The sequence below is a fragment of the Bos mutus genome, chromosome 9 (assembly GCF_027580195.1).
Source record: "Bos mutus isolate GX-2022 chromosome 9, NWIPB_WYAK_1.1, whole genome shotgun sequence".
Taxonomy (NCBI): Eukaryota; Metazoa; Chordata; class Mammalia; order Artiodactyla; family Bovidae; genus Bos; species Bos mutus.
This window is the reverse complement of record NC_091625.1, coordinates 34640194-34656377: the sequence shown is the minus strand read 5'-3', so window position 1 is coordinate 34656377 and position 16184 is coordinate 34640194. Positions and strand designations below refer to the sequence as shown.

At 39.2% G+C, this 16184-nt stretch overlaps 2 protein-coding genes across 3 annotated transcripts in view; one reads left to right on the top strand and one right to left on the bottom strand.

Annotated features, from left to right (window-relative positions):
• The window catches only part of NT5DC1 (5'-nucleotidase domain containing 1), a 114227-nt gene that overhangs the window by 18683 nt on the left and 79360 nt on the right, over positions 1–16184 (top strand). The gene's annotated exons all lie outside the window — the stretch shown is intronic.
• Positions 973–8552, bottom strand: COL10A1 (collagen type X alpha 1 chain). Its single transcript, XM_070377113.1, has 3 exons — positions 8459–8552; positions 7792–7960; positions 973–3767 (listed from the first exon to the last, which is right to left on the bottom strand). The coding sequence occupies exons 2-3, from the start codon at positions 7943–7945 to the stop codon at positions 1897–1899; spliced, it is 2025 nt and encodes a 674-aa protein (XP_070233214.1). The 5' UTR covers positions 7946–7960; positions 8459–8552; the 3' UTR covers positions 973–1896.

The window sequence follows — 16184 nt, the reverse complement described above, 5'->3', positions numbered from 1 at the left end:
AGATATTGCTATAAAGTTGATACTGGTCATATTCTAAGAGCTTCTTTTCTTCATGTCTGTTTAATGGCCATCGTTGCCAGTATTCTAAGAGATGCTGTCTTTTACATGCTCACCGCTAGGACCCTTTTGTGGATACCCCAGAATTTGGTCTCTCTTGGCTTGGAAATGAGTTTGGTGACAGCTGTAACCATTAGTTTAGTAATTACAGTCAGAGAGGAAGAGTGAAAATTCTGTTTGTAATGCTTAAAAGCAGGTTGAGCTCACACAGAGTGGGAGCAGAGATCACCAACCCAAGCCCAAGCTTTTACAGTTCCATCAACAGGTTTGCTTGAGTTACACACAAACATTGCTTCTAAGGCATTAAGAGATGCCTTTATAGTGTGGTACCTGAGTGACTTGAACCAGACTGTCCTAATTCAGCCAGTGGATTGATGGATGCTCACAGGCAGTGTTTTTCAGCTGAGAAAAATAAAAATGTTGCCATTTGATTGGCATAAAAATTCTTGCCTGCCTTTTAATGTCATTTAAGCCATCAAAATGATCCTAAATATTATGACTAAAAACATGTCAAGGCAGTGAATAACTGCATAATATTTGTTCAGACGACATGTTTCTCTGCTGCCTGCTTCTTTCCTTCCTAGAAGAATATCACTGACTTGGGTGATTGTCTTACTTTTCTGCTCCCAGTCACCAGCCCTTCACCCTGTAGATCACATGTGGTTCTGTTTGATGGCTTTTCAGTCCACAATGAGCACTTGGGTGTATGGAAATGCCCATCTCCAGTAGAAGGCTATATCCATGACCCTTGGAAAAGCTACCCACCAGTTTATCATTTTACTTTTTATTAACTTTGTAAAATGAAAACCCTTAAAAGAGTGGTTGAGAATGGCAAATTGCTGGTTTCAAATAAATTCGACATAATCATCTATTGATGTTATTTTATTGCATTGTAAATAAGGAGTGGATAAAACATTTCATGAGGCACAGCTTAAGAGTTTTAAACAGAAACATTAAAATACAGTACAGAGCAGAAATAAATAATATCTTTTCATTTCTAGTCAGATTTTGAAACCCTTGATATTACAATTTCACTGGAATGGGAGGCCCAAGGTACATATGCTAATACTCTATAAACCCACAAAATCATATTAAGATTATATAAGACTCAAGTAGTCATTAAAGCAAATTAATCACACTTGTGTCAAATAAATAAAATAGGTTAGACACCATTTCCAAGTTGTAAAGGGTATATAGAAAGCTTTCAGCAATCCACAGAAAAGTTTGAAGAGGTTCATGACAAAAGCACCTTGCATTTCAGATTAACTTTAGCATTAATATTTTGGGTTTCTTACGAGAGCTGTAAAAAGTCTATATGCACCTGTATACTTGAATAGATATTGACAAAAGGGGCCACTTAAACCTTTGAGTAATGCACCATCAGAAAGATCTCAGGGTATGTAGTGTTTTTTAAATTTGAATATTCAAGTATTTAAGTCCCATAAAGATATATGACATCTCCCGAATGTTTCCTGGAAATTTTCCTGTTAATTGTCAGAAACAGACTGATTTTTAAAAGGAAATGCTGAACTTCTGAAATCAAATTTGACATGATTTAGCATCACATTTCAGGGTTTTTTGCGATCGTTTTTTCAGCCTAGCAGGATGAAATTTTTAAATACTGAAGGAGTTCACAGAAGACTTTTAGGAGTTTTAGGATTGCTGACTAGAAACTCAAGAGGGCCTTCACATATGTTTACCGTATCTGAGAGCTCAGACCTGTATTTTGGAAAATTAGTCACATTTTTTTCAGCCTACCTCCATATGCATTTCGTGGGATGGGGTGGAGTTGGGGAATGCCTTTTCAAGCAGATTTGTGTTAGCTCGGTGAGAATATGCTCACATTGGAGCCACCAAGAATCCTGAGAAAGAGGAGTGGACGTACTCAGAGGAGTACAGCCCGTTCGAGCCTGCATTGGGCAGCTGGAGCCATACCTGGTCGTTCTCGGTGAGGTCGATCACGGCGCTCCCTGAAGCCTGATCCAGGTAGCCCTTGATGTACTCATCATAGGTGTACATTACAGGGGTGCCGTTCTTATACAGACCTACCCAAGCATGGGTCCCTTTCACGTGTATGTGGTAAGAGAAGTAATATATCCCTGGAATCTTACAGGTGAAGATTCCAGTTCTTGGGTCATAATGCTGTTGCTTGTTATATAAAATCTTATCGAATGGGATAGGAGTACCTATAGCTGGGTAAGCTTTGGAGAGGATAACAGTGAAAGCAGACACAGGCATTCCTGTTACTCCCTGATTGGCACTAACAAACGGCCTTTGGCCTGCCTTTACAAAGTCCTCGGGCAGGGCTGCTTGGCCTGGAGGGCCTGGGGGCCCTGGGGGCCCTGGGAGGCCAGGCTCCCCAGCATTGCCTCTTGGCCCCGGAGGCCCTGGTGGCCCAGTAGGTCCATTAAGGCCCTTGACTGCTATGCCAGCTGGGCCAGGAGGCCCTGGAGTTCCCGCATCGCCTTTGGATCCAGGGAATCCTGGAATGCCTGGTGGCCCAATGGGACCTCTAGTACCTGGTATTCCAGGGACACCTCTGGGCCCAGCTTCGCCATTGTGTCCAGGCACTCCCTTAGCTCCTGCTGGACCCACGGGGCCTGGGAGACCAGGGGATCCTGCAATTCCAGGGTCACCTTTTGGGCCTGGCAACCCTGGGTTACCCTTGGGACCATTGAGACCTGGTTCTCCTGGGTACCCTGGTTTTCCATCTAAGCCAGAGGAGCCCCTTTCTCCCTTCGCCCCAGGGTTTCCTGCAGGCCCCACTGGCCCCATCTCACCTTTAGGGCCTGGGAGCCCGGGGTTGCCTGGAATGCCTTTTGGTCCTTGGGGTCCCATATTCCCTGAGGGTCCGGGCAGACCTGCTTCCCCAGGATGACCTGCTGGGCCTTGTTCCCCTTTGGCACCTGGACTCCCTGGAAGGCCCACAGGTCCCCTTTGTCCCTTCAGGCCTGGCAAGCCTGGTTTCCCAAAGCCGGGAGCCCCCGGGAGCCCAGCTGTTCCTGGAGCCCCTGGCTGACCTTTCATCCCTGGGATCCCTGGCTGGCCTGGAATTCCAGGGGCTCCTGGCTTTCCAATGCCTTCTGGTCCTTGTTCCCCAGGAGGGCCTTGAGGGCCTGGTGGGCCGGCTGCTCCCCTTTCCCCTGGAACACCCTGATCACCTTTGAGGCCTGGCTGTCCTGGTAACCCATTTTCACCTCTTTTCCCCACTCCAGGAGGGCCAGGTGGTCCCGTGGGACCCTGAGGACCTGGGAGGCCCCTCTCACCTGGGCGGCAAGGAGTACAATGCCCCATTTCCCCTTTCTGTCCATTCAGTCCAGGGACCCCTGACGTACCCTTTTCTCCAGGAAAGCCCCTGGGACCTGGTTCTCCTGTAGGTCCTTGTGGCCCAGGTTTTCCTGGAACAGAAATTCCAGCTGGGCCGGGGATTCCGGGTGGTCCTGGTGGGCCCCGTGGTCCTGGTAAACCAGCTGGTCCAATATCTCCTTTTGGTCCATTTAGTCCTCTCTCCCCTTGTTTTCCTGGGAGTCCTGGCAAACCTGGCTTCCCAGTGGCTGATGGTCCCGGTGGTCCTGGCAACCCTGGCTGTCCTTGGGGCCCAGGACTTCCGGTGCCAGGCTTTCCTGGTGGTCCTGACGGGCCTGGGTGCCCTCGAGGTCCAGCGGGGCCTGGTGGACCAGGGATGCCTTGCTCTCCTCTCAGTGACACACCTGAAGGACATGCACAGAACACACAAGGTGAGGGGTTAGTGATGCTCAGGAACCACTGCTTCTCAAAATATAAGTGAGGACAGGGTATTTACTGCAGTGGCAGTCAGACCATTTTGGCAGACTAGTCTTGAATGGTTTTAGACAATTTTATATTGTTTTCAGACATTTATATTGTTTTAAAACATACTGTTAGAGAAGATGGTTTCACAAGACTGTGGCTACCATCATACTTTTGTTATGTCCTAATGATCCATGAAAATAAGCTGGGAATAAGAGTGCATTGGAGGTAAACTTTTTAGCGCATTTATTTTAGGAAAATCATCTACCAAGGAAAAGGAAAAAAATGGCATTTGATAGGAAAAGAGGAAAAAGGCAAGTACAGAATAAAAAAAGGAACAGGTTAAGAACTAAAACAACTTTCCTTCACAAAAGCTATCCTATAAGGTAAAGGAGAAACGCAGTCTGTTTTAATTTACACCTGCCATGACCCTGCTGTAAACAGTTTAGATTTTGGGTTTTCTTTTGTTTGGTTGTTTCTGACCTCAGTACAAAGCATGAGCTCTTTACATTCTCTGTTATTGACTTAAAATTGAGATAAGGAATTAGAGAATTAATGTGAAAGGTACATAAAATAGTATTAAAATGGTAAAATAAAATTTTCTTTGATTAATGCACTTGTTGTTAACTTCATAGATCGGTGGGTTCATTTGAGCTAAATACTTCTACTAGTATAGTAAATTAAAACTAAAAAATTATTCAGTGCCTGTGATGTGAAATCTGTTATTGAACTGTAAGTATAAGAAAAGTACAAAACACATCCTGTAAGAATTGTAGTCCCAAAGGGAATAAAACAAGTGTCCATGTGATAAGTGCTTTAAGAGGTGTCCAGAGTTTTGGTTTTAGTCATTCGAAGGTGGGGTGTAACAGAGCATGGCTGGCTTTGGGATACACTATTGGGGAAGTATCACCATGTCAAAGGATCTTTAGGCAGCACTATCATATGCCTCTAGATAAAAGTCTTTTTTTCTCAGAAATTCTTCTATAGCTAGCAAAGATGGTAATGAAATTACTTACGTTTTTAAATATCTACTTGCAGGATTTATTTAAAATTAATTTTCTGTTTAATAAGTTCTCAGAAATATAGTTAGAATGTCTGTGTATACTATTAATATTCAATTCTTATGCTGTCAGAAAATGGTTCATAGTAATGGTAGATTTAGTAGATGTCAAAGTAGTTGAATAGTTTGGTCAAAACCCTGAAAATGACTTAGAACTGTCACTTTTGAGCTCCATCTTTTTTTGTAGAAAACATGTTAATATGCTTCAACTCCATTTAACTAAATCTTTAATGGCTTTAAATATCAAAATGAAGACTAAAATGAAATTGATATTAAATGAATTGAAAATTGCCTTTGAAAATATTTTTTTATGGGTATAATTTCTTTTAAATGTTAACTGGTACATTACTGTATATTTAAAATCTTTCATATTAATTAACTGGCATGTAAGAAGTAGTCAGCCAACAGTAGTTGCTAATGTATACTCTTGGGTAGATATGTTTCTGGTATTTGGAAAACATTTGATAATAAATGAAGTATAAAATACAGAGCATAGTCATTAAAACATATACTGAAATAGGAAAATCATTTGGGTATCTTTATATGTTGTACTAATTAGAAGTTATATTTCATTTTTCAAACAAATGTGTAGTTTTATTTACCCATTGATTTTCAGAAAATGACATGAGGAAAAAGACTGAGAAAAATTAATTTATGGAAAAGATTTCCATATATTAGCACATATTGTTGGTGATGTTACTATACATATGTGATATATCTAAATGAATGAGTGCTAATGCCTTGCAAATAGAATAAATGAATAAAGGATTTCTTAATGGTTTGCAGTAAAATGGGACATTTTTAAAATGCAAATCATATTAAATTGGGGTTTGCTTCAGAATCTTATAAAGATCATGTCTATATAAAAATGTCTTGGTCTGGTTGGAAATATGTTTAACTCGTAAAGTAGAGAGGAAAAGCAAGTCTTGCTGTGAATGACTGAATTGAGCCCAATTTGAGACTGAAACTCCAAAGACAGTGATCACTGTCACTTAGAATGTTACCCTGGTAGGTTCCAGAGGAGAAGTTTCTTAAATGTCCACAAAGTGGTTGATTGTGTCAGAGAATGGTTCCCGTGTACTCACCAGTAATGAAACCCTCTGCAGCATAATTTAGTGTGTTTTGACAGTTCTCTTAACCTTTTTGAACAGATATGCCTAGCAACTGCACAGGAATTCCTTGTATATCTGTTAGCAATTCAGTGTTTCACTATATAAATTGTGGGCTTTTGTCTTCATTTAATTGCTGGTAGATAATAATGTATTTGTTTCTACTGTGTATTACCAAGTAGACTAAAGTGGATTTAATAGTTAAAATATGGCTTCTAAATTTTTCATTTGTTAACAAGATATATTTTCACTTTTTCTACAAAAGAAAAACCAAAATGATACAGTGTGTTATGGTGAAAAGATAGAAAATATTTTGAACTTCTAATAGTGGTGGTGCATTTTATTTTAATTCACAACTGTTTGTTATGATCTTGTAAGCTACAAAGAGTCTGAATTTGTGATCATACAGAGTATAATTCAGTGCTGCTTGTCATAGCATTTCAAATTGCATTTGTTGCTTCAAGCAAAGTATCAGATTTTCTTGTCTTTTATTCTTTTCCTAACTTTTTTCTTTCTCATACTGTGTTTGTATTTGAGCATCGAAAGTATCTATTGAGTACTTGCATTTATGCATTTATTTCTGATCATTAAGCTACCTTTCATGAAACATTTAAAATTTCATCTTTCTTCTTAAAAAGACAATCCTATACATTCAGTTTGCTAAAAATAGTCATCTCCAGAAGCATAATTTTTAAATTTTATGACAACTGTTCATAGCTTTATAGGATAAAATATGTAAGCATAATGGAAAAATACTATGGAAAAGAAATTTGAGTCCTACAGTCAGTTCATATTACTCAGTGTAATTCAGTAATGTAGCAGGCAGTTTGTGCCAGATAGCTATTAAATGAAATTGGTGAATATGAACCTAAAAGTTGCCCTTGCTTGAGGATTTGTTAGTACTTTATATACATGATATCAGTACCCTTCATAATAGTCAAGAAAGCTCAGCAGAAGAACAGATGCAAGAACAGAGTTAAAACTTACCTAAGGCTACACCACCAGTACTAGAGTAGGAAGAGGAAGAGGAGGAGAGAAGTAATAATAGGAGTAGAAATAATGGAAGTAGTATGAAAAATAGAAGCAGTAGTGGTAATAGCTAACCCTTAAGCACTTTGCGTATTAACTAATTTAAGTCTCAGAACAGCCCTTTGAAATAGATGCGCCTTGTTTTACAGATGAGTGAGCTAAAGCATGGAGAGGATAACTAACTAACTCAGGGTTGCATAAAGCAGTTAGGTGTGTGCACTTAACTACTAAACTAAACCAAAATGCATTAAAAAAATTATGAGAATTGCTACTTCATTTGCCTTTAAATTTCTCTTGAGGGGATCTCATGTTATTTGAGAGCTAAGACTCAATTTTGTTTGGATTTGTAAGCTAGAAAAATAAGCTGTAAAAAGAAATGTGTGTATGCATGTAGATATATAAACCTGCTACTCTTTTTGTGTACAATGGACATTTTTAGTTAAAACAATTTAAACATGACTAATTTGGTTGGATTAATATGTCCAGGTTATGGGAATTATTTGTGCAAAAAGCACACATTTGAGGGAAAAAATTCTATACCTAAAATTTCCTAATATTCTTTAGGTATGTCTTTCTCCTATTCTTATGTAAAGGATATGAATGTTCTTGAATAGACCTACTTTTACCATAAATCATTTTGGGCTATTTAAGGAGTTTGAAGGTAATTTAATGCCAAAATTTAAAAAAACATTTTGCTAAAGAGATGGTTAAGATTATATAAAGCAACAACCCACTAGTTAATAGAGCAAGATAGGTAGTTCAGTTTACCTTTACCCTTTATGGCATACGGGATGAAGAACTGTGTCTTGGTGTTGGATGGTGGGCCTTTTATGCCTGTAGGTGTTTGGTATCGCTCAGTATAAAACACTCCATGAACCAAGTTCAAGGACATTAGCAGCAAAAGTGCTGTTTGTGGCAGCATGATCTCAGCTGGATTCTGAAAAACAGAAAAGAATAATTTCATATAGCTTCATTATTGACCTGCTTTATTTTTCTAATGTTGCATAGATGAATTCTTCATCTACTTTTTTAACCTTATTCTGTATATCCTGAATATATTCCATAAATTGAGAGTTATAATTGTTAATTATGTAAATATATGTCTTCGTCGGTTTTGAAAACCGTATCCAGATAATCAAGTGAAAATAAAATGATTTCAATAAAAGAAACACAGAAACTGTAGTTGTATGTCTGTATTAAATAACTCAAGATCTTTGATACAGACTGAAATTACCAATAGTCTCAAAAACACTGAAATTCAGATTACAACATGTTTTTGCAAATATAGTTTAATTAAGACTATATTTTACAGACAGCTACAAATTAAACTTTCTGAGTGATTTTAGTGGAAAGCCATTATTTTAAATCACAAAATAACAAATAACTGAGACTTTTTTCCAAATACGCTGACATGGAGGTCTACCAGTGGACTTACCCAGACTCTCGGAGATCCTGGAGGTGGTTTCTTACCAGTGCTCTGTGCCTTGCCCTGTGCCCAGGTGAGCACTGCAGAAGATGCCCTCTCCAGAGCTGTCCTGCAGTATTTATACTGTTTTTCCCTTGCTCCATGAGGTCACCCTGAGTTTAAGCTCCTCCCCCTGCCCCAGAGGTGGAAAGCACTAATTATGGTGGAAAGTTCTATTGGGCAGGCATACAAGATCAGGTTGGGTTTTCTTTGCCTTGTTTCCTTATTGAAAAATAAACTCTTTGTCTTAAATTTTATTAATAGTTTTAGCAATGTACCATCTTTTTCTGTGATTTTATTTTAGAAGTTATTACTCAGATGTTTAGGTTTTTAGTTCATGATGGGGTGGTCCTAGCCCCTTTATATTTTTAGAAAGCACGTTCTTGTGTTACTTGGTTGAAAATACTTGGGAGTATGTAAAAGCAGGGAAAGAAGTCTTTTGGAGGGGAGTGTGGGTTTAAACCATCACCTAAATTCTTCACTTATTACATAAAGCCGTCAAGTGTCCATGAATGTTTCTAAATTTTTATGAAAATAGCATACCTCAATTCTTATTTTTAGGCTTGGAAGAAGCACAATGGTGAAAATGTAGGTATGCTGTCTTGTATTTCAGGATTTTAATGTAAGCCCTCAGATGTTAATAAGAGAAATGTAAAATATGTTAGCATATAAACATTTTAGTTTTTGCATTTAAATATTTAAAAATTTTCAAACAGAAGCAAGACATCCATAAATTTAAAGAGCTGCAAGTGTAATTAGCCTGAAGGATTTAAATTCATTGTTCACAACACTCTACTTACTGTGTTCGGTATATGGCTTCAGATTTTATTGCTTAATTTTGGGTTTTATTTTAGAGTTGCAGTGGAGGAGGTACAAAAACCCTTAACTTGATAATATCATATCATATCATATCATGTCCATTTAAATAAGGTTGCTGTGTTCATTTCAGAAGACTAATCTTCAGACTTTGCTTTCAGCTTTTTGGAAGTATTATCTGTTTGCCTTGCAGATTCCTTCTAGGATCTTGAATCAGCTCAGTTAGAAACATTTTTTCCCCCCAAAAGATGAAAGTAAATGTTATCGTTGTGATTTTCAGTAGTTGGTATTCTCTTTAACAATAATAGGAGACTCTTAAAATCAGTTTTCAGGATCCTAAAGAATCTAATAACAGCAAGTTGAGAGGCCAAATTCTGATTCTTATTTCATTTTGTCATTTTGGAACTAAATCACATCAACTTTACAGATGAAGTAGGTGAGAAGGAAAATTCCATAATAGGCATAGATACGTCTTTTTAAAAAAAAATCTCTGTAGAATTAAAGTGGTATGGATTCAAGATTGACCAGTAATTGAAATTAAATGTTTGACCAGTGGATGAAATACGGGTTTGTTCTTTTTCTTCCCTTCTTCCTCCCCTGCATGTAATTTTCTGCATATATTTTGAACTAAGCCTTGCATAGCACCTTGTAGAAATATAAACGGATAACTCATCTCACTGCCTTCCTTTCTCTTAACTCTCACTTTCAAAGCTTTTATTGGTTGCTATATTTAGAAACTTACCATGTCTCTATATAATATTCACAGATTCATATGAAATATGACTTTTATATCAGTTCTGAGTAACAGGAGAATTGAAAAGTTTATATTGTATTTTCTATTCAGTCATTTTTATGGAAGTATAATTGATTTACAATGTTATATTAATTTCTGCTGTACAACAATGTGATTCAGTTATATATACATACACACATTCTGTCTTTATTCTCTTCCATTATGGCTTCACATAGGATGTTGAATATAGTTCCCTTCGCTTACTCCTTGGAAGGAAGGTTATGACCAACCTAGATAGCATATTCAAAAGCAGAGACATTACTTTGCCAACAAAGGTTCGTCTAGTCAAGGCTGTGGTTTTTCCTGTGGTCATGTATGGATGTGAGAGTTGGACTGTGAAGAAGGCTGAGCGCCGAAGAATTAATGCTTTTGAACTGTGGTGTTGGAGAAGACTCTTGAGAGTCCCTGGGACTGCAAGGAGATCCAACCAGTCCATTCTGAAGGAGATCAGCCCTGGGATTTCTTTGGAGGGAATGATGCTAAAGCTGAAACTCCAGTACTTTGGCCACCTCATGCGAAGAGTTGACTCATTGGCAAAGACTCTGATGCTGGGAGGGATTGGGGGCAGGAGAAGAAGGGGACAACAGAGGATGAGATGGCTGGATGGCATCACTGACTCGATGGACGTGAGTCTGAGTGAACTCCAGGAGTTGGTGATGGACAGGGAGGCCTGGCATGCTGCAATTCATGGGGTCGCAAAGAGTCAGACACGACTGAGCGACTGATCTGATCTGATCTGATCTTGCTATGCAATAGGGCCTTGTTGTTTATCTGTTCTATATATTCTGATCATTCTTTCATCACTTGAAAATTATCTGTGGAATAATACTTTTTGTAATTATACTATGTCCTCTACTACATCTATAAGAGACCACAAAAGATGAGAGAGAGAAATGGCTGCCTTCCAGGTACTGTGGTTCTCTTGGGAAAGATTTTGAAGAAGTAAGTGGGGTAATGTTATGGATGCCCTTGAATACTAGGTTATAGGCTTTGTTTTAAAAGGATTTATTAGAAATGTATATTCCAGTATTTTTATGTGTATATATGGTGACACATACTTACTTGTTTATAATCAAGACTGATACCTTGTTCGTTATTACTCACATAAAATTCAAAGATTAATTCTCAGCTCTTCATTCTGTGCACCTGTGTAGACAAGGTGTTTATCTGTGGTTGCTCCAACTATTTCCAGAACTTTTCACCTTAACCTCTCTAGGTGTTTGTTTTTTCATCAACACAATGAAAAGTTTGGATTAGCTTCTAAACTCCTCCCAACTTTAAAATTAGGTAATTCTTGTGCTTGAGGTATTTTGCTGTTTTCTGCGGTAAGACAGTGGGCTTGGCTCCATTTTGTAATTATTAGAGACAAAATCCATACCAAGTGGTCATATGTCTTCTTTGGGGGATATGTAAATATATGTGGGTATTTGTCATTCTATATTCCCATTTAATTTTGGGAAATGTGTCTTTATTGAATAAGCCTTGTACGTTCAACCCTTTTGGCAAATAGTGTGTTTATTTCAGTACAGGGAATCTGACTACTGTTTGCTTTGTTAGTCACTTAAAAAGCACTGTCTTGTCCAAAACAGATTGTAGAATCAGAATATTTTCTAGCTTCACCCCACCCAATTGTGTATTTAAAACTATTTTTATTCTAGGAGTTTACCTGTAGCTGTTGAAAGTGACTAGACTGTGGCTTTATAATGAAAACCTATTCTACTTAAAGAACAGAAAGTCATGCTCTTTAAACTCGGCAACCAAAATGGTTTTTTCAGTATCAAATATGAAGATGTTTTTTGCACACTAGCATTTAGCTGCTATTAAGCTTACATGTTCATTTTCACTTCCCAGGTTATCATTAATTCACCAAGTATTTCTTGAGTACCTTCTACATGTCAAGTATGGTGGTAAAAGAGCTGGATGAATGATGTACAGCCCCCACCCTTATGGTGTTTAAACACTGTAGGTGGTTCTCAACCTTCTTTCCACACTCCCACAGTCCTGAGGGACACAACACCGTTCCTTCTGTATTTGGGATTCATTAAGATAATGGTGGTTCAGAAACTGTATTTTGAAAAAGCTCCTCAGGTGCGCTCCTAAGTTAGAATGTCTTAGTCTGATATCCGGAGAAGGCAATGGCACCCCACTCCAGTACTCTTGCCTGGAAAATCCCATGGATGGAGGAGCCTGATAGGCTGCAGTCCGTGGGGTCGCTAAGAGTTGGACACGACTGAGCGACTTCACTTTCACTTTTCACTTTCATGCATTGCAGAAGGAAATGGCAACCCACTCCAGTGTTCTTGCCTGGAGAATCCCAGGGACGGTGGAGTCTGGTGGGCTGCCGTCTATGGGGTCACACACAGTCGGACCCTACTGAAGCGACTTAGCAGTCTGATATCAGTGTTCTATTACCAGCTTGTTAGTATTAGATACATAAATTTTGTTGTTTTTGTTCATGCGGCTTTTAGATTTACTGTAGAAAAATTTAGTCTTATCCATAGAAGCAGAGAGAATGGTAACCATGAATGTACCCACTACCCAACTTAAACTAATCTCGTCATTGTCACTCAATCCTTCCTCTATTCACCCCCACATTTTTAACAAATCCCATGAAAGAAAGTGAAAGCAAAGTCACTCAGTCGTGTCTGACTCTTTGTGACCCCATGCACTGTAGCCTTCTAGGTTCCTCCATCCATGGGATTTCCCAGACAAGAATACTGGAGTGGGTTGCCATTTCCTTCTCCAGGAGATCTTCCCAGCCCAGGGATTGACCCGGGTATTCCACATTGTAGGCAGACGCTTTACTGTCTGAGCCACCAGGGACTATATTCTACCAATTCACCTGTGAAATTTTAGTATATTTTTCCTGAAAGTAAGTTCTTCTTCTTTAAAATAGTGTTTTCAGCATACACCCAAAATTAAGTTTCTTAATATTATCAGATGCTTTAGTTCACTTCAGATTTCTTCAGTTATGTGTGTATACGCCCACATACACATGCATATATATGTATGGATATGGATATACATACATACTTAAAATGTACATAGAGATATACAAACATATATGTAGTATGTGTGCTTAGTCACTCAGCTGTGTCTGATTCTCTCGGTGGCTGCAAGGACTGAAGCCCGCCAGGCTCCTCTCCGTGGTTTTCCAGGGAAGAATACTGGAACAGGTTGCCTTTTCCTACCCAGGGGATCTTCCTGACCAGGGATTGAACCTCTGTCTCTCTTGGATCTCCTGTATTGGCAGGCAGATTCTTTTATCACTAGCATCACCTTCAGTTCAGTTCAGTCACTCAGTCGTGTCTGACTCTTTGCGACCCCATGAATCTCAAAGGCTTTCCTGTCCATCACCAACTCCCGGAGTTTACTCAAACTCATGTCCATCAAATCGGTAATGCCATCCAGGCTTCCCTGTCCATCACCAACTCCCGGAGTTTACTCAAACTCATGTCCATCAAATCGGTAATGCCATCCAGGCTTCCCTGTCCATCACCAACTCCCGGAGTTTACTCAAACTCATGTCCATCAAATCAGTGATACCATCCAGCCATCTCATCCTGTGTCATCCCCTTCTCCTCCTGCACCCAATCCCTCCCAGCATCAGGGTCTTTTCCAGTGAGTCAGCTCTTCGCATGAGGTGGCCAAAGTATTGGAGTTTCAGCTTCAGCATAAGTCCTTCCAATGAACACCCAGGACTGATCTCCTTTAGAATGGACTGGCTGGATCTCCTTGCAGTCCAAGGGACTCTCAAGAGTCTTCTCCAACACCACAGTTCAAAAGCATCAATTCTTTGGCACTCAGCTTTCTTTATAGTCCAACTCTCACATCCATACATGACCACTGGAAAAACCATAGCCTTGACTAGATGGACCTTTGTTGGCAAAGTAATGTCTCTGCTTTTGAATATGCTATCTAGGTTGGTCATAACTTTCCTTCCAAGGAGTAAGCGTCTTTTAATTTCACGGCTGCAGTCACCATCTGCAGTGATTTTGGAGCCCAAAAAAATAAAGTCTGACACTGTTTCCACTGTTTCCCCATCTATTTCCCATGAAGTGATGGGACCAGATACCATGATCTTAGTTTTCTGAATGTTGAGCTTTAAGCCAACTTTTTCACTCTCCACTTTCACTTTCATCAAGAGGCTTTTTCATTCCTCTTCACTTTCTGCCATAAGGGTGGTGTCATCTGCATATCTGAAGTTATTGATATTTCTCCCGGCAATCTTGATTCCAGCTTGTGCTTCTTCCAGTCCAGCGTTTCTCATGATGTACTCTGCATATAAGTTAAATAAGCAGGATGACAGTATACAGCCTTGACGTACTCCTTTTCCTGGGAAGTCCATATGTAGTATACATACATACATATTCATAGTTTTTTATTGATTGTTTGTTCAACTCAGATTCATGAATTTCCCTGAATTGATATGCCGCGTTCATGTAGGTTTCTTATCAACATCTCTTTTTTCCCTTTACAGCTTATTTGCTGAGAAACTGGGTCCTCTTGCCTATACAGTTTCCTACACCTTGGGTTTTGCTGTCACTTAACATGCTTCTCTGTATGCTTCATTTCCTGAAAAATTGGTAGTTAGATCCAGAGATCCAATCGGATTTAGGTTTCAGATGTACACACACAAATACTTTTTGGCCAAGGGTACTTTGTAGATCCAGTGGGTGTTGTGTATTTTAATCAGGAAACCTTTCATTGCTGGTTGTGTGTGATGTTGCTAGGAATGAGCATGACCTAGATATCCTAATTCTATCTTTCCTTCTTTGCTTATTAGCTTGAATACATATATATGTGTGTGTGTATATATAATCCATATATATAATACTTAAAATCCATATACATATATATTTGAGTTTCCAGGTGGTGTGGAGAAGGCAATGGCACCCCACTCCAGTACTCTTGCCTGGAAAATCCCATGGACGGAGGAGCCTGGTGGGCTACAGTCCATGGGGTCTCTAGGAATTGGGACACGACTGAGCGACTTCACTCTCACTTTTCACTTTCATGCATTGGAGAAGGAAATGGTAACCCACTACAGTGTTCTTGCCTGGAGAATCCCCATGGACAGAGGAGCCTGGCAAACTACAGTCTATAGGGTTGCAAAGACTCAGATATGACTAAAGTGACATAGCATGCACGCATATAAGTATATATTTACATATGGATACATGAGCCCAAAGGTAAATACCTGTGTAATTTTGTTGACTATTATGATGTCCCCCTCCATAGGTATTGTATCATTTTCCATTTCCACCAGCACTGTGTGAGAGTTCCTGTTTCTCCACAGCCTCGCCAGTAGGATGCGTTATTTAGATTTTGTTGAACTTCTCGATATTTCCTCATTTTAGAAATGAAAATTGGAGTCTTGGCCTAGTAATTTCCATTCTTCTTACTAAGTGTGTGACTGAGCACCTTTTCATATAGTTAAGACCATATTTCTAGCATACTCCTAAAAGTGGTCTGTTTCCTATAAACAAACCTCTTTTTATGATACAGCTTGCATATGTTTTTTCCCAGTTTATCTTTTTAGTTTGCTCATAAAGGTTTTTGTAACATTTAAACTTTTCACATAAACTTTTGATGCAGAATATTATTGTTCTTTCAGAGTCTCAGAGCTATAAGGAACATTAAAAGTTATCTAGATCAGTCATTTTATTCTTCAGAGGAGAAAACTAGCTCTTTCTTATGAATGGCATGTTCCCTGATGTTCAGTCGAGTTTCTGAAGTAAAGGGCTTTGGACGAGGGAGCCCATTGAGGGAAAACGCCACAGATGAAGCTCATGTGTTCATGTCATTACCCAAGCAGGATACTGACTTACCTGTTCCTCTAATCCTTCAGTCTTTTAAGCCGTGGAAATGAGGAAAGTGCCCAGAAGTTTAGTGAAGGCACTTGGAGACCCACAGCTTCCACCACCACCTAGCTGTACCTCATTCCTCTTGAAAACGTTTTAAAAGAACGTTTGTCTTATCCTATTACAGAACCCAAGAGCTAAAAATGATCTATTTGTGTAAATGACCTAATGTGGTTTAGTGGTTAGATAGCTGCTGAGGGCTTGAAAGAAGAAATTCACGTAT